This window comes from Oncorhynchus mykiss, chromosome 18, assembly GCF_057628025.1.
Source record: "Oncorhynchus mykiss isolate SJ-2025 chromosome 18, ASM5762802v1, whole genome shotgun sequence".
Lineage (NCBI taxonomy): Eukaryota > Metazoa > Chordata > Actinopteri > Salmoniformes > Salmonidae > Oncorhynchus > Oncorhynchus mykiss.
In genome coordinates, this window is record NC_143039.1 from 80,395,035 (window position 1) to 80,415,457 (window position 20,423).

General features: G+C 45.6%; 2 protein-coding genes across 2 annotated transcripts; one reads left to right on the forward strand and one right to left on the reverse strand.

Annotated features, from left to right (window-relative positions):
• The first annotated feature begins 1,434 nt into the window (after window positions 1-1,434).
• Window positions 1,435-15,652, forward strand: LOC110496779 (uncharacterized protein C6orf62 homolog). Its single transcript, XM_036953647.2, has 5 exons — window positions 1,435-2,751; window positions 3,069-3,245; window positions 6,051-6,176; window positions 9,344-9,478; window positions 14,179-15,652. The coding sequence occupies exons 1-5, from the start codon at window positions 2,623-2,625 to the stop codon at window positions 14,302-14,304; spliced, it is 693 nt and encodes a 230-aa protein (XP_036809542.2). The 5' UTR covers window positions 1,435-2,622; the 3' UTR covers window positions 14,305-15,652.
• acot13 (acyl-CoA thioesterase 13) lies at window positions 15,646-17,899 on the reverse strand. Its single transcript, XM_021572814.3, has 3 exons — window positions 17,110-17,899; window positions 16,514-16,698; window positions 15,646-16,131 (listed from the first exon to the last, which is right to left on the reverse strand). Exons 1-3 carry the CDS (start codon window positions 17,191-17,193, stop codon window positions 15,975-15,977), a joined length of 426 nt encoding a protein of 141 aa, XP_021428489.1. The 5' UTR covers window positions 17,194-17,899; the 3' UTR covers window positions 15,646-15,974.
• Between the last annotated feature and the right edge of the window lie 2,524 nt (window positions 17,900-20,423).

Consider the following 20,423-nt stretch of genomic DNA (forward strand, 5'->3'; position numbering starts at 1 on the left):
AGAACTCAGCTTGGAAGGCGGGGCTTATCCAGAACTCAGCATGGAAGGCAGGAAATGTTGTTTCAAATACATAAGACACATTTTCCATTCACAGAACCAATTTAAACCTGGAACATGCTTATTCCGGACCTTGTCTGGAAAAAAAGCTTGGTTGATGCCTTTAAAATATTCTATACCAAACGAATTTTAAGGAAGTGCACTTTAAGATTCTACATAATATATACCCATTAAGTTTTATACTGTCCTAATGTGTTGATATTAATGATATCTGCGTTTTCTGTGAAAAACAAGGTGAAAATCGTACACGTTTGTTACATGAATGTAAATGTCTGATTTTGGGGAAAACCTTTTTGAACAGGACCCATGTTTTTGACATGAAGGATATAATTTGTTAACTATTGCAATGATAAAAGACCATTGAAATGATTGTGAATTTTTTTATTCTTGTTTGCCAAATAAAAATTCCAGAATTCTACACCAAAGTTAAAAATACTTTATTTGTTAAGACATTATCCATAATGAATAACAAAAATAATTTATTCCTGAATCATTGAGATATTTATCTGAGTGAATACAATTGCACACATGTTTTATTTTTGTTGTATGTATTGAGGATTTTCTTGTTTATACCCGTGTTTTGTTAGACATGTTAGATGTAGGGATGTTTTTTAAATTGAATCTTTAGTTAACTAGGCAAGACAGTTAAGAAGAAATTATTATTTACAATGACGGTCTACTTAAGTTGTTGATTGCTGATACTTTTGTATAAATGAATAAAACATAAAGATGATATGCTTATATCAGTACACTCTTAACAACGTAAGCATTACGAAACATCTATTCGATCAAATAAACCTCACGTAGTAAATAACTCATTCATTTTTATTTTTATTTATTGTCGTGAAACCAAATTTCGACACTTTCTCTCATTGACCTCCATAACAAAACAACTCCTTGTTTAGTGGATAGAAACATCGCCTCCAGCAGCTGGAAGGAGACAGATTTTAAATCGTCCGCCGAGTTGGACCTCTCGCTTCCTCTCTGGTGTAGCCACAGATAGAGAACATCTCTGGTGCGGCTGTCTGACGCCGGTCGGCCATTTTGGGTTTGGTTTGTTCGACGACGAGCTGCTGGCTACCGACAACACCGATCAGGGACGAATACATAAAAGGAACTGAACAACAAAAAAATACGTTTAAAAAAAAAAACTTTACTTTAAAAAAGCAAAACATCGTTCAACATGGGTCCACCAGGAGACAACCTACGTCGTGTGTCCTCTGAAAGAACGGAGGATTTCAGTTGGTTTGTCAATTTATCTTGACATGGCATGTAAGGGTTAGTTAGTGGTTGTGACGACTGAAGGAAAAGCACGAAAAAAAAAACCCAGCGCAGATAAATAGTTAATAATTCAACTTCAACGGGGTGAAAGAAATTATTTTATTTTTTTCGAAAAACACGTTTGTTTGTCTGTATAAAAATAATAATATTTTTTTTTAAATCTAGTTGGTTCTCTCTTACGGGAATACTAACCAGCATGATGATATTGAAGCAAAATGTCATTTAAAATGCCGAGATACAACAGTTAGGTAGTCAAGCGGACAAGTCATTCCACATTAAACACCAAACAAGCCAGACAGAAACTCAGCGGAAATGTAAAACGAAACATGGGACTTGTCAGCTAACTTAACCCGCACGACAATAGGCCTCCAATTACATCCAACTAATAAAAATGATGTAGCTAGTTAGTTGACCCACTAACTAGTTAGTGTTGAAAGTGTATGCTGCTTAGTCTTAACTAGTTCACGTTTAACTTTGTCAACTAAAACATAGTCACGCTATGAGTATCGACAACGGAAGTAAACAAGGCCGCGGACCAGTTCAATGGCATTAAAAAACACCCCGGGAGATGTTAAAATACTCTGTAAACTTCAATGTTTTAACTTGGTGCCATCGGCTTCTGGCATCCACATTGACTTGTCATGATGCTTTTCTATATATGTCCCTCAGTTATTCAGGAACACGTTCATAACGCGGTCTCTGCCGAGAAATAAACACAAACAAAACGGCGTCAATCATGGACGAAGCTTTGAGTTTGAGAAGACACGAATAAAATTGTCTTGCTTTTTGTTTTGTGTAGTCATCTCCTATTTCACTAGCGAGAAGTAGTGTCGGTATGGGTTTGGGAAATGGCTATCCTTTCTGTTAGTAGTTGTTGTCAGTAACCTAAAGGAAAAGGTGTACTTCTCATTTTTAATTTGCTCCATTTGTTTTCACTAGGCAAATGTGTTAGAATTAAAGTTCATTTGGTCTGTATTCAAATATCATACTTTTAATCACAGCATGGCTTCTTGAGTAATTACTAAAACAAATGTAGCCAAATATTGATTCAAGAACCCCCGCTCCCCCTCCTGAGCATAAACTATTTTAAATAAACAAAATGACATAGCTTGCTATTTCATTCGTTTCCTCCTTAAGTTGGTAGTTATTTCAAAAGAGCTAGTGTAGAATAATTTAGATTTCTCGTTCTGTAAAAGGTAGCTAACGAGCTACATATAGACAACTCGAAAGTATAGTCAAAAATATTCTGTAATTAGAGAAGACACCTAGCATCAAAATCTAATCATGGGGGACCCAACCTGGAGAAGAAACCAAACTAGAGATCGACTCCGTGCTCAGATTCGAAAGAAAAGGGAATCTTTGGCAGACCAGTTTGACTTCAAGATCTACATAGCCTTTGTGTTCAAGGACAAGGTGAGTATTATGGAGGAAGCAACGAGGTCCTGCATTCTACTTCCCCAGAGTCCCATTTAACTCGTGGAGACCATTTTGTTTCTGCCTGCAGTTTGAAAAAAGTTGTTAACTAGCGTTAACACGTATAACTCAGGCAAAACACTAGTTAGCATTGGCCCACAAAACGACCTCTTAACTTCCTTCACACTGCGACACTGAGACATCAACGTATCCCTTACGTGTCTCTTCCATTTCCTCCCTTTCTGTTCCTTCCTATGGCAGAAATCGTCTGCACGGTTATTGTTATTGTCTCTTCCCTGTCCTCTCTGCTCCTTCAGAAGAAGAAGTCTGCGCTGTTCGAGGTAGCCGAAGTGGTACCAGTGATGACCAACAACTATGAAGACAATATCCTGAAAGGTGTGCAGGCTTCCAGCTACTCCCTCCAGAGTTCCATGGAACTCCTGCAGAAAGATGTCGTGCAGTTGCACGCCCCACGCTACCAATCAATGCGCAGGGTAAGTCAAGAACCCGGAGTTCTTCCGTTGGGCAAACCTACCAAAACCATGTGCGTACACACACACACACAGTTGGGCTTTCCTCCATGTTGTTAGGTTCTATTTCTCAGAGTTAAAAACTCTACGGACGTTACGAAAGCTTAACCAAGTTTATTCTTCCCAGAGGATCAATACAACTGCATTAGACAAACATTTTCACACAAACACTGATATTTAACCTCTCCTCATAGGCTGAGTCTCCTCCTACACATCTGTACAAACATTGTATCTTTACTGCTAGGCAGGATACCAAGTGATACGGGCCATAAACTTGTATTTCTCCCTTAAGGTGACCTGACCTCAACCCCCCCCCCCCCCATCACTAATCCATGGCTCTCTCCCCTTATCAATGCCTGCCACATGTAATCACTTCCCTGCACTCGACACATTCCAATCTTAGGGCACTATATACCTTCCTCCTTCAGATACCCATTACCTTCGGGTGTAGACCCTCCACTATATACCTTCCTCCTACAGATACCCATTACATTCTGGTGTAGACCCTCCACTATATACCTTCCTCCTACAGATACCCATTACATTCTGGTGTAGACCCTCCACTATATACCTTCCTCCTATACCCATTACCTTCTGGTGTAGACCCTCCACTATATACCTTCCTCCTATAACCATTACCTTCTGGTGTAGACCCTCAACTATATACCTTCCTCCTTCAGATACCCATTACCTTCGGGTGTAGACCCTCCACTATATACCTTCCTCCTACAGATACCCATTACCTTCTGGTGTAGACCCTCCACTATATACCTTCCTCCTTCAGATACCCATTACATTCTGGTGTAGACCCTCCACTATATACCTTCCTCCTACAGATACCCATTACCTTCTGGTGTAGACCCTCCACTATATACCTTCCTCCTACAGATACCCATTACCTTCTGGTGTAGACCCTCCACTATATACCTTCCTCCTTCAGATACCCATTACATTCTGGTGTAGACCCTCCACTATATACCTTCCTCCTACAGATACCCATTACCTTCTGGTGTAGACCCTCCACTATATACCTTCCTCCTACAGATACCCATTACCTTCTGGTGTAGACCCTCCACTATATACCCTCCTCCTATAACCATTAACTTCTGGTGTAGACCCTCCACTATATACCCTCCTCCTATAACCATTAACTTCTGGTGTAGACCCTCCACTATATACCTTCCTCCTACAGATACCCATTACCTTCTGGTGTAGACCCTCCACTATATACCCTCCTCCTACGACCATTAACTTCTGGTGTAGACCCTCAACTATATACCTTCCTCCTACAGGTAACCATTACATTCTGGTGTAGACCCTCCACTATATACCTTCCTCCTACAACCATTACCTTCTGGTGTAGACCCTCCACTATATACCTTCCTCCTTCAGATACCCATTACATTCTGGTGTAGACCCTCCACTATATACCTTCCTCCTACAGATACCCATTACCTTCTGGTGTAGACCCTCTACTATATACCTTCCTCCTATAACCATTACCTTCTGGTGTAGACCCTCCACTATATACCCTCCTCCTACAACCATTACCTTCTGGTGTAGACCCTCCACTATATACCCTCCTCCTACAACCATTAACTTCTGGTGTAGACCCTCCACTATATACCTTCCTCCTACAGATACCCATTACCTTCTGGTGTAGACCCTCCACTATATACCCTCCTCCTACAACCATTACCTTCTGGTGTAGACCCTCCACTATATACCCTCCTCCTACAACCATTAACTTCTGGTGTAGACCCTCCACTATATACCTTCCTCCTACAGATAACCATTACCTTCTGGTGTAGACCCTCCACTATATACCCTCCTACAGATACCCATTACCTTCTGGTGTAGATCCTCTAAACCTCAGCACTCCCTCGGTGACATGAATAGGTATATTCTCAGAATCCGACAGTGTCAACAATGAATGTTCCTCATTTCTACTAGCATGACTCACATTGTAGCGCTTCAGCCAGCCTGCCACATTGTCTATTGTCCTTGGGTAGACACTGACAGTGACCTGGCTGTCTGTACACTACTGGCTGGTGTTCATGTCCCACCCTGCTCGGGGAAACCGTGACGTTTATTAGCCTACGGATGAAATAAGTTATGAACTTCACGTGGTGGTGAAAGTGCATGTTGATGAGTTCGACGCCCGACTGCCGTTTGACGTGGGGCCCGACTGCCGTTTGACGTGAGGCCCGACTGCCGTTTGACGTGAGGCCCGACTGCCGTTTGACGTGAGGCCCGACTGCCGTTTGACGTGAGGCCCGACTGCCGTTTGACGTGAGGCCCGACTGCCGTTTGACGTGAGGCTCGACGCCCGACTGCCTTTTGACAAATAAATAATCTCATAATGTAGACTAGCCTACCCACACGATCTGTGAACTGTTGGCTAGAGCGCACATACCAAGGCCAGAGTAGGCACGTTTACTATTTAGCACAACAGTTTTTGTGACAACTATCCATATCGTTAAATGTGAACACATGAGCTTCAGAGTTTAATTCAGTGCATAGTGCACAAAATGACTATTTTCCCCCCCATGTCATCGCACACTGATTTTCATCAGCATCAAGTCAGTTTGGTGGAGACGTACCACTGGTGTGAAAATGTTTGAATATTCACATTGAAATCTGTCGCTGAATTGGATGGGAACCTAGCTAGTGACACAGTGCACTCCTTTTGACCAGAGCCCTGTGTAGGTAGGTGACGTGCTGTTTATTGACTGTGTCGTTCCTCGGTTGTTGTTGTTGTTGTTGCAGGATGTCATAGGATGCACCCAGGAGATGGACTTCATCCTGTGGCCGCGCAACGACATAGAGAAGATAGTCTGTCTCTTGTTCTCCAGATGGAAGGGGGCCGAGGAAGAACCCTTCAGGCCTGTTCAGGTAAAACATTTAGCTTCCTTCATCAAATAGCTACACACCTGGGTCCTATTCACTGTCGGTTTGGGGATTCGATTTTCTAACCTTTCAGTTATTAGTCCAACGCTCTAACCACTAGGCTACCTACCGCCCCTCCACTCTAACCACTGGGATACCTGCCGCCCCTACACTCTAACCACTAGGCTACCTGCCTCCCCTCCACTCTAACCACTGGGATACCTGCCGTCCCTACACTCTAACCACTAGGCTACCTGCCTCCTCTACTCTAACCACTAGGCTACCTGCCGCCCCTCCACTCTAACCACTAGTCTACCTGCCGCCCCTCCAGTCTAACCACTAGGCTACCTGCCGCCCCTCCACTCTAACCACTAGTCTACCTGCCGCCCCTCCAGTCTAACCACTAGGCTACCTGCCGCCCCTCCACTCTAACCACTAGGCTACCTGCCGCCCCTCCAGTCTAACCACTAGGATACCTGCCGCCCCTCCACTCTAACCACAAGGCTACCTGCCGCCCCTCCACTCTAACCACTAGGCTACCTGCCGCCCCTCCACTCTAACCACTAGGCTACCTGCCGCCCCTCCACTCTAACCACTAGGCTACCTGCCGCCCCTCCACTCTAACCACTAGGCTACCTGCCGCCCCTCCACTCTAACCACTAGGATACCTGCCGTCCCTACACTCTAACCACTAGGATACCTGCCGTCCCTACACTCTAACCACTAGGCTACCTACCTCCTCTACTCTCTAACCACTAGACTACCTGCCTCCTCTACTCTCTAACCACTAGGCTACCTGCCTCTACACTCTAACCACTAGGCTACCTACCTCCTCTACTCTCTAACCACTAGACTACCTGCCTCCTCTACTCTCTAACCACTAGGCTACCTGCCGCCCCTCCACTCTAACCACTAGGCTACCTGCCTCCTCTACTCTCTAACCACTAGGCTACCTGCCTCCCCTCCACTCTAACCACTAGGCTACCTGCCACCCGAACACTCTAACCACTAGGCTACCTACCACCACTACACTCTAACCACTAGGCTACCTGCCGCCCCTACACACTAACCATTAGGCTATCTGCCTCCCCTACACTCTAACCACTAGGCTACCTGCCTCCCCTCCACTCTAACCACTAGGCTACCTGCCTCTACACTCTAACCACTAGGCTACCTGCCTCCTCTACTCTCTAACCACTAGGCTACCTGCCTCCCCTACTCTCTAACCACTAGGCTACCTGCCGCCCCTCCACTCTAACCACTAGGCTACCTGCCTCCCCTACACTCTAACCACTAGGCTACCTGCCTCCTCTACACTCTAACCACTAGGCTACCTGCCTCCCCTACACTCTAACCACTAGGCTACCTGCCTCCTCTACACTCTAACCACTAGGCTACCTGCCTCCTCTACACTCTAACCACTAGGCTACCTGCCTCCCCTACACTCTAACCACTAGGCTACCTGCCTCCCCAACGCTCTAACCACTAGGCTACCTGCCTCCTCTACACTCTAACCACTAGGCTACCTGCCTCCTCTACACTCTAACCACTAGGCTACCTACCACCCCTCCACTCTAACCACTAGACTACCTGCCACCTCTACACTCTAACCACTAGGCTACCTGCCTCCCCTACACTCTAACCACTAGGCTACCTGCCTCCTCTACACTCTAACCACTAGGCTACCTACCTCCTCTACTCTCTAACCACTAGACTACCTGCCTCCTCTACTCTCTAACCACTAGGCTACCTGCCTCTACACTCTAACCACTAGGCTACCTGCCTCCTCTACTCTCTAACCACTAGGCTACCTGCCTCTACACTCTAACCACTAGGCTACCTGCCTCCTCTACTCTCTAACCACTTGGCTACCTGCCTCCTCTACACTCTAACCACTAGGCTACCTACCTCCTCTACTCTCTAACCACTAGGCTACCTGCCTCCTCTACACTCTAACCACTAGGCTACCTGCCTCCTCTACACTCTAACCACTAGACTACCTGCCACCTCTACACTCTAACCACTAGGCTACCTGCCTCCTCTACACTCTAACCACTAGGCTACCTACCTCCTCTACTCTCTAACCACTAGGCTACCTGCCTCCTCTCCAGTCTAACCACTAGACTACCTGCCTCCCCTACACTCTAACCACTAGACTACCTGCCACCTCTACACTCTAACCACTAGGCTACCTGCCTCCTCTACACTCTAACCACTAGGCTACCTACCTCCTCTACTCTCTAACCACTAGGCTACCTGCCTCCTCTACTCTCTAACCACTAGGCTACCTGCCTCTACACTCTAACCACTAGGCTACCTGCCTCCTCTACTCTCTAACCACTAGGCTACCTGCCTCCCCTACACTCTAACCACTAGACTACCTGCCGCCCCTCCACTCTAACCACTAGGCTACCTGCCTCCTCTACCCTCTAACCACTAGGCTACCTGCCTCCTCTACACTCTAACCACTAGGCTACCTGCCTCTACACTCTAACCACTAGGCTACCTGCCTCTACACTCTAACCACTAGGCTACCTGCCTCTACACTCTAACCACTAGGCTACCTGCCTCTACACTCTAACCACTAGGCTACCTGCCTCCTCTACACTCTAACCACTAGACTACCTGCCACCTCTACACTCTAACCACTAGGCTACCTGCCTCCTCTACTCTCTAACCACTAGGCTACCTGCCCCCCCTCCACTCTAACCACTAGGCTACCTGCCGCCCCTCCACTCTAACCACTAGGTTACCCTGCTGCCCCTCCACTCTAACCACTAGGCTACCTGCCGCCCCTCCACTCTAACCACTAGGCTACCTGCCTCCTCTACTCTCTAACCACTAGGCTACCTGCCCCCCCTCCACTCTAACCACTAGGCTACCTGCCGCCCCTCCACTCTAACCACTAGGTTACCCTGCTGCCCCTCCACTCTAACCACTAGGCTACCTGCCGCCCCTCCACTCTAACCACTAGGCTACCTGCCTCCTCTACTCTAACCACTAGGCTACCTGCCTCCCCTCCACTCTAACCCCTAGGCTACTCTGCTGCCCCATATTCAAGTAGTATTCTATACTGTTACGTTGAGGGCCAGTCATGGTGAACGTAGTATCTCTGTTCATCCATTTTATTAAGTGTTGTATCCCATATGTATTCCTGTTTTGTTTATCCACAGGCCAAGTTTGAGTTTCATCATGGAGACTACGAGAAGCAGTTGTTGCATGCTGTCGGCCGGAGGGACAAGGCTGGAATGGTTATGAACAACCCAACTCAGTCGGTCTTCCTCTTTATGGACCGACAGCACTTACAGGTCAGTCCGTTCACACAGCACCGCTGAGCTTACCACCCACAGGGCTCTGGTCAGACGTGGTGACCTATATAGGGAGTAGGGTGCCACTTGGTTGATGGGGCTTGTCAGCAGGGTGGGTGGGGTGGAGAGAGTCACATCTCTTGCTTTAGCTCCAGACAGCTGTTGATCCATCTGGGCCTGAGAGTGGGTTGCACCAACATGGTTTAAATTCATCTAGGATTAGAGCTGATCTAGGTTTTGTAAATCTAGTTTAATAATTCATCAGATGTGTTGCACCTCTTTATTCTAAGTCTGGATCAGTAACTCTGTGATTTGGCGGTTTTAAACTGTGATTAGTGACAAGTTCGTGTTACCACAATGTGGAGGTAGGGACAGGGTTAGCTAGCCTACTTGACAAATGAGACCAGGAAGTTTCTGTTCTTGGTTAAAATAATGACAATGTAACGTTGAAACTACTGCATCGGTCAAGGTTGGTTGATATGAAATCAAATCTGTTTACTTGCCAGTACTAGACAGAAAACGGGTCATTTGTTAGCTACTGTAGCTAGCTAGTTTATAAACCAAGCTATAGCTAGCATACAATGTAATTTATTGTTGTCATTACTTAAAGTTATTTATCCATTTTATTATTTGTGCGCTAGCCACCTGATCATGACACGTCAAATAAGATCACATTTCTCCGCTTATGGGGGAAAACTATTGTAGGAGACGATGGGGGCGCTGTCCAAGGGGGCTATTTCGGACCGGGGGGGGGGTCTCCGTCCTTGGGGGCTATTTCGGACCGGGGGGGGGGTCTCCGTCCTTGGGGGCTATTTCGGAACGGGGGGGGGGGCTCCGTCCTTGGGGGCAATTTCAGACCGGAGGGGGGGGTCTCCGTCCTTGGGGGCTATTTCGGAACGGGGGGGGGCTCCGTCCTTGGGGGCTATTTCGGAACGGGGGGGGGGCTCCGTCCTTGGGGGCTATTTCGGAACGGGGGGGGGCTCCGTCCTTGGGGGCTATTTCAGACCGGAGGGGGGGGGTCTCCGTCCTTGGGGGCAATTTCAGACCGGAGGGGGGGGAGTCTCCGTCCTTGGGGGCTATTTCAGACCGGAGAAATGGTCTACTAATAATGACTTATCATTAAAACTCAACAGGATTTAACCTGTCTTTAATTATTCTATAAGGAACTCGTTTTGGTCTCAACAGTAGATATGCCTCACATTTGATCAGATAAAACAAGTGGCAGTTTAGAATTAATCTCCAATCTAAATTCATATATATTTTTTATTCATTGAGCAACAGGCTTAATTAATCTAGGTTTAAAGTTGAAACTAGAGGAATGATTTAAATGAACTAGGATTAATTTAAAACTAGGTTTATAATTTGGTGTAACAAGAGTAATAGATACGCCTGGATTTAACCCCAGAGTAATAGATACGCCTGGATTTAACCCCAGAGAAATAGATACGCCTGGATTTAACCCCAGAGTAATAGATACGCCTGGATTTAACCCCAGAGTAATAGATACGCCTGGATTTAACCCCAGAGTAATAGATACGCCTGGATTTAACCCCAGAGTAATAGATACGCCTGGATTTAACCCCAGAGTAATAGATACGCCTGGATTTAACCCCAGAGTAATAGATACGCCTGGATTTAACCCCAGAGTAATAGATACGCCTGGATGGTGCAACCCATCCTGTGTCTCGAATGGAGTCACGTCTCTCTTGTTTTAGCTCCAGACAGCTGTTGATCCATCTGGGCCTGCGTTCCAGGTGGGACACTACTTTAGACCAGGGTCCATTGCACTCTGGTCAAAGTTAGTGCACTATGTAGGGAATAGGGTGCCATCTGGGACGCTGGCGTAAAGTAGCGGAGAGACACCTCATTTTAACACAAGTACGCGTGTCTGACTTCAGACTTTAACTGACAACATGACACGTTGCCACTCAGCCTAGTGCAGGAACACAATGACTCGTTGCCACTCAGCCTAGTGCAGGAACACAATGACACGTTGCCACTCAGCCTAGTGCAGGAACACAATGACACGTTGCCACTCAGCCTAGTGCAGGAACACAATGACTCGTTGCCACTCAGCCTAGTGCAGGAACACAATGACTCGTTGCCACTCAGACTAGTGCAGGAACACAATGATTCGTTGCCACTCAGCCTAGTGCAGGAACACAATGACTCGTTGCCACTCAGCCTAGTGCAGGAACACAATGACTCGTTGCCACTCAGCCTAGTGCAGGAACACAATGACTCGTTGCCACTCAGCCTAGTGCAGGAACACAATGACTCGTTGCCACTCAGCCTAGTGCAGGAACACAATGACTCGTTGCCACTCAGCCTAGTGCAGGAACACAATGACACGTTGCCACTCAGCCTAGTGCAGGAACACAATGACTCGTTGCCACTCAGCCTAGTGCAGGAACACAATGACTCGTTGCCACTCAGCCTAGTGCAGGAACACAATGACTCGTTGCCACTCAGCCTAGTGCAGGAACACAATGACTCGTTGCCACTCAGCCTAGTGCAGGAACACAATGACTCGTTGCCACTCAGCCTAGTGCAGGAACACAATGACTCGTTGCCACTCAGCCTAGTGCAGGAACACAATGACACGTTGCCACTCAGCCTAGTGCAGGAACACAATGACACGTTGCCACTCAGCCTAGTGCAGGAACACAATGACTCGTTGCCACTCAGCCTAGTGCAGGAACACAATGACTCGTTGCCACTCAGACTAGTGCAGGAACACAATGACTCGTTGCCACTCAGCCTAGTGCAGGAACACAATGACTCGTTGCCACTCAGCCTAGTGCAGGAACACAATGACTCGTTGCCACTCAGCCTAGTGCAGGAACACAATGACTCGTTGCCACTCAGCCTAGTGCAGGAACACAATGACTCGTTGCCACTCAGCCTAGTGCAGGAACACAATGACTCGTTGCCACTCAGCCTAGTGCAGGAACACAATGACACGTTGCCACTCAGCCTAGTGCAGGAACACAATGACTCGTTGCCACTCAGCCTAGTGCAGGAACACAATGACTCGTTGCCACTCAGCCTAGTGCAGGAACACAATGACTCGTTGCCACTCAGCCTAGTGCAGGAACACAATGACTCGTTGCCACTCAGCCTAGTGCAGGAACACAATGACTCGTTGCCACTCAGCCTAGTGCAGGAACACAATGACTCGTTGCCACTCAGCCTAGTGCAGGAACACAATGACTCGTTGCCACTCAGCCTAGTGCAGGAACACAATGACTCGTTGCCACTCAGACTAGTGCAGGAACACAATGACTCGTTGCCACTCAGCCTAGTGCAGGAACACAATGACTCGTTGCCACTCAGCCTAGTGCAGGAACACAATGACTCGTTGCCACTCAGCCTAGTGCAGGAACACAATGACTCGTTGCCACTCAGCCTAGTGCAGGAACACAATGACTCGTTGCCACTCAGCCTAGTGCAGGAACACAATGACTCGTTGCCACTCAGCCTAGTGCAGGAACACAATGACACGTTGCCACTCAGCCTAGTGCAGGAACACAATGACTCGTTGCCACTCAGCCTAGTGCAGGAACACAATGACTCGTTGCCACTCAGCCTAGTGCAGGAACACAATGACTCGTTGCCACTCAGCCTAGTGCAGGAACACAATGACTCGTTGCCACTCAGCCTAGTGCAGGAACACAATGACTCGTTGCCACTCAGCCTAGTGCAGGAACACAATGACTCGTTGCCACTCAGCCTAGTGCAGGAACACAATGACTCGTTGCCACTCAGCCTAGTGCAGGAACACAATGACACGTTGCCACTCAGCCTAGTGCAGGAACACAATGACACGTTGCCACTCAGCCTAGTGCAGGAACACAATGACTCGTTGCCACTCAGCCTAGTGCAGGAACACAATGACTCGTTGCCACTCAGCCTAGTGCAGGAACATAATGACTCGTTGCCACTCAGCCTAGTGCAGGAACACAATGACTCGTTGCCACTCAGCCTAGTGCAGGAACACAATGACTCGTTGCCACTCAGCCTAGTGCAGGAACACAATGACTCGTTGCCACTCAGCCTAGTGCAGGAACACAATGACACGTTGCCACTCAGCCTAGTGCAGGAACACAATGACACGTTGCCACTCAGCCTAGTGCAGGAACACAATGACTCGTTGCCACTCAGCCTAGTGCAGGAACACAATGACTCGTTGCCACTCAGCCTAGTGCAGGAACACAATGACTCGTTGCCACTCAGCCTAGTGCAGGAACACAATGACTCGTTGCCACTCAGCCTAGTGCAGGAACACAATGGTTTTGGGGAAGCTAAGAGCCTATTGAAATGATTTGAATTAGGCAATCATTCAGACAATGTTGCCAAACCAAACCTTGCACCAGGCCTGTCTTACCAGGCTCCAGACCTGTTGATTGTGTTTAACATTCCTTCTCCCCTCAATGCTAACCTGTCACCACTGCACCAGTCACAATGGTTTTGGGAAAGACCTCTAATTGGAGCACTCACATAGGTGTTAGAGGATCATTCAGACAAAGGTCCTCTGTCATGGGACAATGTCTAACCCCCAAAAAAATAGAATATATTAGTGAAATGACTTATTATTAATAGATTCTATGGTCTTACCCTCTTCTCCCCCCGTTGTCCCCCTCTTCTCCCCCGTTGTCAACCATGTTTTCTCTTATCATCCCTTCTTTCTCTCCTGTCAGACTCCTAAAACCAAGGCCACAGTTTTTAAGTTGTGCAGCCTTTGCCTGTACCTGCCCCAGGACCAGCTAACGTGCTGGGGCGTTGGAGACATCGAAGACCATCTCCTCCCGTACATGCCCGACTAGGGCCAGCCGGCCTCCATGGCTTCCACCCACAACACAAGGAAGACTTAACCCCTAAGCCACTGAAGCAAGTTGATCTCATCCACCACACATCCTTCCTTCCATTGAATAGAACTGCTGCTTTGGGTCTCTTGTTTGTCAGTTTCCATCGTCCTGAAGCTAATTTTAAAAAAATAAATAAAAAATCTGTATTTGTTTTTCCTTACCTACCAAGCTTCCTCCTCCTAGCTCTGCTCCTACCAGTTTTGGATTGGTTCTACCTTTTATCCACCCTCCCTTCACCACCCATCTTGTTTTTCTCTGTTTATTTTGAACCTGCACGAACATTGATTTTGAGTGGTTGGTTATTTCCCCCCCCCCCCCCATGGAGCTGCACTGTCAAGGACACAGAGCAGTCACTGAAGGAACTCTTCACGTTGCTACCAAGCAGGAACAAAAGCCACAGGTTTTTCTTTATGATGTTCACAGGGGGTCCTCTGTCTCTGCTGGACACATTGTAACCCATGTCGTAACAGATTGGAAAAGCTTCTATCATTTCAAAAGCTTGGGTTAGAGGAAAACATACCGGGGGGAGGAAGAGGGGGGGGGGGGGGGGTGTTCTAGAAGGACTAGCTACCATCTATGACGGGTCAGCCTAGGTGGCGTTAAAACGTCCCCTGTAAAGCCAAGATAAAAGGTGAAGGAGTGTTTGTCAAATCATTTGGTATTTACATCTTTATTTTTCCTTTTTTAAGCCACCCTTGTTTAATGTTGGCTGGTTATTTTCTTTCTGGGTTCATTTGCTTTTCCTGTGAAATATGCCAGGAACACCATTGGTCTGATCTGGAGTATAGTCGGAAACTGATGGGAGGAAGTTGTCAGACAGACGGTATTGTGAATCGCATGGTGTGGACCGACACACAGGGTTGAAATGTTTTATTATGTTGAAGGTTGTTACCACGCAAAGCCATTCAAGCTACTGAAATCTGATGTTTGTTTCTGGGTGGGGGGTTGGCATGGGTGTTGTTTATAATTGCAGAATGAATGTACCTAACAACGGAACAGGTTGTTGAGTTTAAATTAATGGGACCGTTACATGTTTATGTTCCTTTAATTCGATAGTATCCTAAAGGGGACTAATTGTTGCAGTGCTTGTAAAATGGGGGTGGTTTTTGTTTTGTTGTTGCGTGCTTTGCTGGGGGGAAATAAGGCACAAATCAGTCAGTACATTTAATTGAGGGATTTCTTTGTTGATTCAATATGTTTGACTTAAAGGTTATTTGAGTCTATTCTTCCTTTCCTTTTTTTATTTTTAAATGCATCTAGAAATCAACACGGCTGAACAAATCCCAATACAATGTAACATTTGAAAGTATTTCCTGGTGTTTTATTTGTGTGTGTGTGTATATATTTACAGCAGAATGACATGCAGAAAAATTATTATTATTTAGCAAGTCTGTTGTGGGGTAAAGAACAATTTACTGACACAGTTCCACAATAGTCACGTTTCTTCACCCCACAGACTGGACAGCATCACAGCAGCAGTATGATCATTCACAATTTGCTGGGGGGGGGGGGGGTTCCCCTAGGTACAGGTCTAGGATCAGCTCCCCCCCCCCCCCCCCCCCATCTTAATCATTAGTGTGTGGGGGGAGGGGGGTGCTAAACTGACCCAAGACCTGTGAGCAGCTGATCTAGCTCCCAAGGTGCTTTGTGTGTCTTCCTTGTGCGATGAGTTTCCCAGAGGCTTTGCTAGTGAGGTCTACAGTAGCGAATGCCAGGGTCCGTCCTTGCTTCAACACTGTGGCTGTGATCAGCACGTCCTCGCCCATCTTGGCAGCATTCATGTACCTGTCGGGGAAACAGTTGTTCCATTCAGTGGCTGTGTCCTAAACGGAACCCCTTTGTGCACTTTAGACCAGAGTCCTAGGGTGCTATTTTCAGACAGAGATTTTCCTTTTCAGTGTTTTGACAACAGGTTACTCTCTACTCCGTCACCTATTACAGTGTGTGACTTGTAGAGGCCTAGAGAGTTCGGGCTCAGCCCAAGACTAGACAACCAAAACAGCTCTACATAGAATAGAGCACATGCATTCTGTTTATTCTACAAGTATATTATCAAGCCTGGGTACCAGTCTTTGTGCCATCATACCAAACCGCACAAATAGATCTGAGACCAGGCTACATTCCCCATGTATCACCCCAGCCACTGTAATTTAAGTATAAAACTCACGTGATGTTCATGTCCACGCTGACACCGGGTGCTCCCCGTTCCGTGTACATGATGGCAGTGGTGGAGATGACGTCGACCAGTGTTGCTGTCAGACCCCCGTGAAGGGTGCCGCCTCGGTTTGTGTGCTCCTCTTCCACTTTAAACTCACACACCACTTTCCCTGGGCTGGCTGTTACAATGTCCACCTGGGGAAACGGACAACCAGTCATTAATTATCCCTTGGGATCAATTAAAGAAGAGGGCACTGTAAATAAGTCCAAGAGTTGCAAGACATGGGGTAAATCTCAATTGTATTTCCTTGTGTCCTCTACTTTCCTCCTCAAAATGCTTTTAGAGGAACCTCAAATATTCGGCTCCGATGTGCATCGAGAAGGACACGAGGGAGGACGTGAGAAATCAAGAAAATACAATTGAGATTCACTCAAGGTAACGAGATAAAATGTAAGGGGTGTCGTGAAAACACTTGTTTCCCCACATACACAACAAGCCTGTCAAGGTAGGTGAATGGGTGGAGTTGGGAAGCAACCTCCGGTGCTTACAGTACATGTCTCTTGTACAGTAACTCGTAAAATGTCATTTGTTTTACTGTGACATACCTTACTTAAAACTCGATCAAACCCCGGACTGTCCACCATCGCCCGCATAATTGTTTTTAACGAGTTTAAAGACAGAGAAACCATGTTTTAATGCTGACTGTGTTCAATGTCAACTTGATAAAAGTAGATTTTCGTCCAAACAGGAAACTGTTCTGATAGCTAAATCTTCCGGATATCAAACAGTTAAACAAGGTTCCGCTTTGATTTAATATTTATTGGGCATGATTATGCATTTATTTACTCGCATATGAAAGTGTCATATATATTGAAGGAGTTCGTGTTCATTTTCTACATATTCTACATATTTCTACATATTAACTGGCCAGATCTTTGCGCCAACCCGGACTATTTAGACTCACACACAGCTCTTAAGCGGTGTCAGAGCATCAACAACAACAACACTCCTCTAAAATACCTTTTGCGTCGCTTCTAACACGATATAAGCATCGCTATGAAATAGAGAAACGATGAGTAATATTTCCAAGTCGACTTCAGAAGAAACGAGGACTTCTCTGTGATGAGTTCCTGTCCGTTACAGGATTCTTTAGCTCCGTGGCTCAACGCTAACGTTGCGGTGCTGAAAATGACAGGGAACTGGAGGTCTAACTAGCTCATATCAGTCCAATTGTTATTAGTGCCCCTTTCCCTTGTACGAAACTATTCGTATACTATCCAGTGTGTTGCCAATAGTATTTGTTTTTAATTTGGACGCTACAGTCTTGTTTGTGGTTAGTTATTTCTGAGAGTTCACTCCAATAAAGTTTGTCCGACGTTTTCAGGCCTCAGAACTGTTTTATTTGTTATGTCAATCATGTATAGATTCAGCTATCGATGAATAGCAAAATAAACACCATCATAGATTTATCAAATTGGAGGCATAAAACATCCACTAAACATGATCCCTTTTGAGGTCTGAAAACAACTGACCGAACAAGAACCATCCTTTTATCTAACTAAAATAAGGAAATAAAAAAAGTCCTCTCACTGTTAACTGCGTTTATTTTCAGTGAACTTAACGTGTAAATATTTGTATGAACATAACTAGATTCAACAACTGAGACATAAACTGAACAAGTTCCACAGATGTGACAAACAGAAATGGAATAATGTGTCACTGAAAAAAGGGGGGGTCAAAATCAAAAGTAACAGACAGTATCTGGTGTGGCCACCAGCTGCATTAAGTACTGCAGTGCATCTCTTCCTCATGGACTGCACCAGATTTGGCAGTTCTTGCTGTGAGATGTTACCCCACTCTTCCACCAAGGCACCTGCAAGTTCCCGGACATTTCTGGGGGGAATGGCCCTAGTTCTCACTCTCCGATCCAACAGGTCCCAGACGTGCTTAATGGGATTGAAATCCGGGCACTTCGCTGGCCATGGCAGAACACTGACATTCCTGTCTTGCAGGAAATCATGGACAGAGTGAGCAGTATGGCCGGTGGCATTGTCATGCTGGAGGGTCATGTCAGGATGGGCCTGCAGGAAGGTTACCACATGAGGGAAGAGGATGTCTTCCCTGTGACGCACAGCGTTGAAATTGCCTGTAATGACAACAAGCTCAGTCTGATGATGCTGTGACACACCGCCCCAGAACATGAATGACCCTCCACCTCCAAATCAATCCCACTCCAGAGTACAGGACTCGGTGTGACGCTCATTCCTTTGACGATAGACGCGAATCCGACCATTACCTCTGGTGAGACAAAACCGCGACTCGTCACTTTATTCCAGTCCTGTCTGGTCCAGCGATGGTGGGTTTGTGCCCATGTAACAGTATAACTTTAGACCGTCCCCTCGCCCATACCCGGGCTCGAACCAGGAACCCTCTGCACACAGACAACAGTCACCCACGAAGCATTGTTACCCATCGCTCCACAAAAACTGCGGCCCTTGCAGAGCAAGGGGAACCACTACTTCAAGGTCTCAGAGCGAGTGACGTCACCGATTGAAACGCTATTAGCGCGCACCACCGCCAACTAGCTAGCCATTTCACATCCATTACACCCATAGGCAACGTTTTTGCCGGTGATGTCTGGTGAGAACCTGCCTTTACAACAGGCCTTCAAGCCCTCAGTCCAGCCTCTCTCAGCCTATTGCGGACAGTCTAAGCACTGATGGAGCGATTTTGCGTTCCTGGTGTAACTTTGGCAGTTATTGTCATCCTGTACCGATCCTGTGCAGGTGTTGTTACATGTGGTCTGCCACTGCGAGGACAATCAGCTGTCCATCCTGTCTCCCTGTTGCGCTGTCTTAGGCGTCACACAGTACAGACATTGCAACATTATTGCCCTGGCCACATCTGCAGTCCTTATGCCTCCTTGCATTATGCCAAAAGGCACGTTCACGCAGATGAGCAGGGACCTTCGGCATCTTTCTTTTGGTGTTTTTCAGAGCCTTTTTAGTGTCCTAATTTTTCATTACTGTGACCTTAATTGCCTACCGTCTGTAAGCTGTTAGTGTCTTAACGACCGTTCCACAGGTGCATGTTTATTAATTGTTTATGGTTCATTGAACAAGCATGGGAAACAGCGTTTAAACCCCTTACAATGAAGAACTGTGAAGTTATTTGGATTTTTATGATTTATCTTTGAAAGACAGGGTGCTGAAAAATGGACATTTCTTATTTTTCTGAGTTTATATGTAAATACACCTATATGTTAATATATCTGTTAATACACCTATATATTAATATATCTGTTAATACACCTATATATTAATATATCTGTTAATACACCTATATATTAATATATCTGTTAATACACCTATATATTAATATATCTGTTAATACACCCATATGTTAATAGATCTGTTAATACACCTATATGTTAATAGATCTGTTAATACACCTATATATTAATATATCTGTTCATACACCTATATATTAATATATCTGTTAATACACCTATATATTAATATATCTGTTAATACACCTATATATTAATATATCTGTTAATACACCTATATATTAATATATCTGTTAATACACCTATATATTAATACATCTGTTAATACAGCTATATATTAATATATCTGTTTATACACCTATATATTAATATATCTGTTAATACACCTATATATTAATATATCTGTTAATACACCTATATATTAATATATCTGTTAATACACCTATATATTAATATATCTGTTAATACACCTATATATTAATATATCTGTTAATACATCTGTTATATCTGTGTTATATCCATATGTTACTCTATATATGTTATTCGATATCTATACATATTATAACGTGGTGTGTGTGTGTGTATGTGTGTGTATATATATATATATATATATATATACACAGTATAAAA

Coding starts and splice junctions, on each gene's coding strand:
- LOC110496779 (XM_036953647.2), top strand. CDS start 2,623: ATGGGGGACCCAACCTGGAGAAGAAACCAAACTAGAGATCGACTCCGT. Junction 6,177..9,343: donor AACCCTTCAGGCCTGTTCAG/GTAAAACATTTA, acceptor GTTTATCCACAG/GCCAAGTTTGAGTTTCATCA. Junction 9,479..14,178: donor TGGACCGACAGCACTTACAG/GTCAGTCCGTTC, acceptor CTCTCCTGTCAG/ACTCCTAAAACCAAGGCCAC.
- acot13 (XM_021572814.3), bottom strand. CDS start 17,193: ATGGTTTCTCTGTCTTTAAACTCGTTAAAAACAATTATGCGGGCGATG. Junction 16,699..17,109: donor TTGATCGAGTTTTAAGTAAG/GTATGTCACAGT, acceptor CCGTTTCCCCAG/GTGGACATTGTAACAGCCAG. Junction 16,132..16,513: donor AGCGTGGACATGAACATCAC/GTGAGTTTTATA, acceptor TTTCCCCGACAG/GTACATGAATGCTGCCAAGA.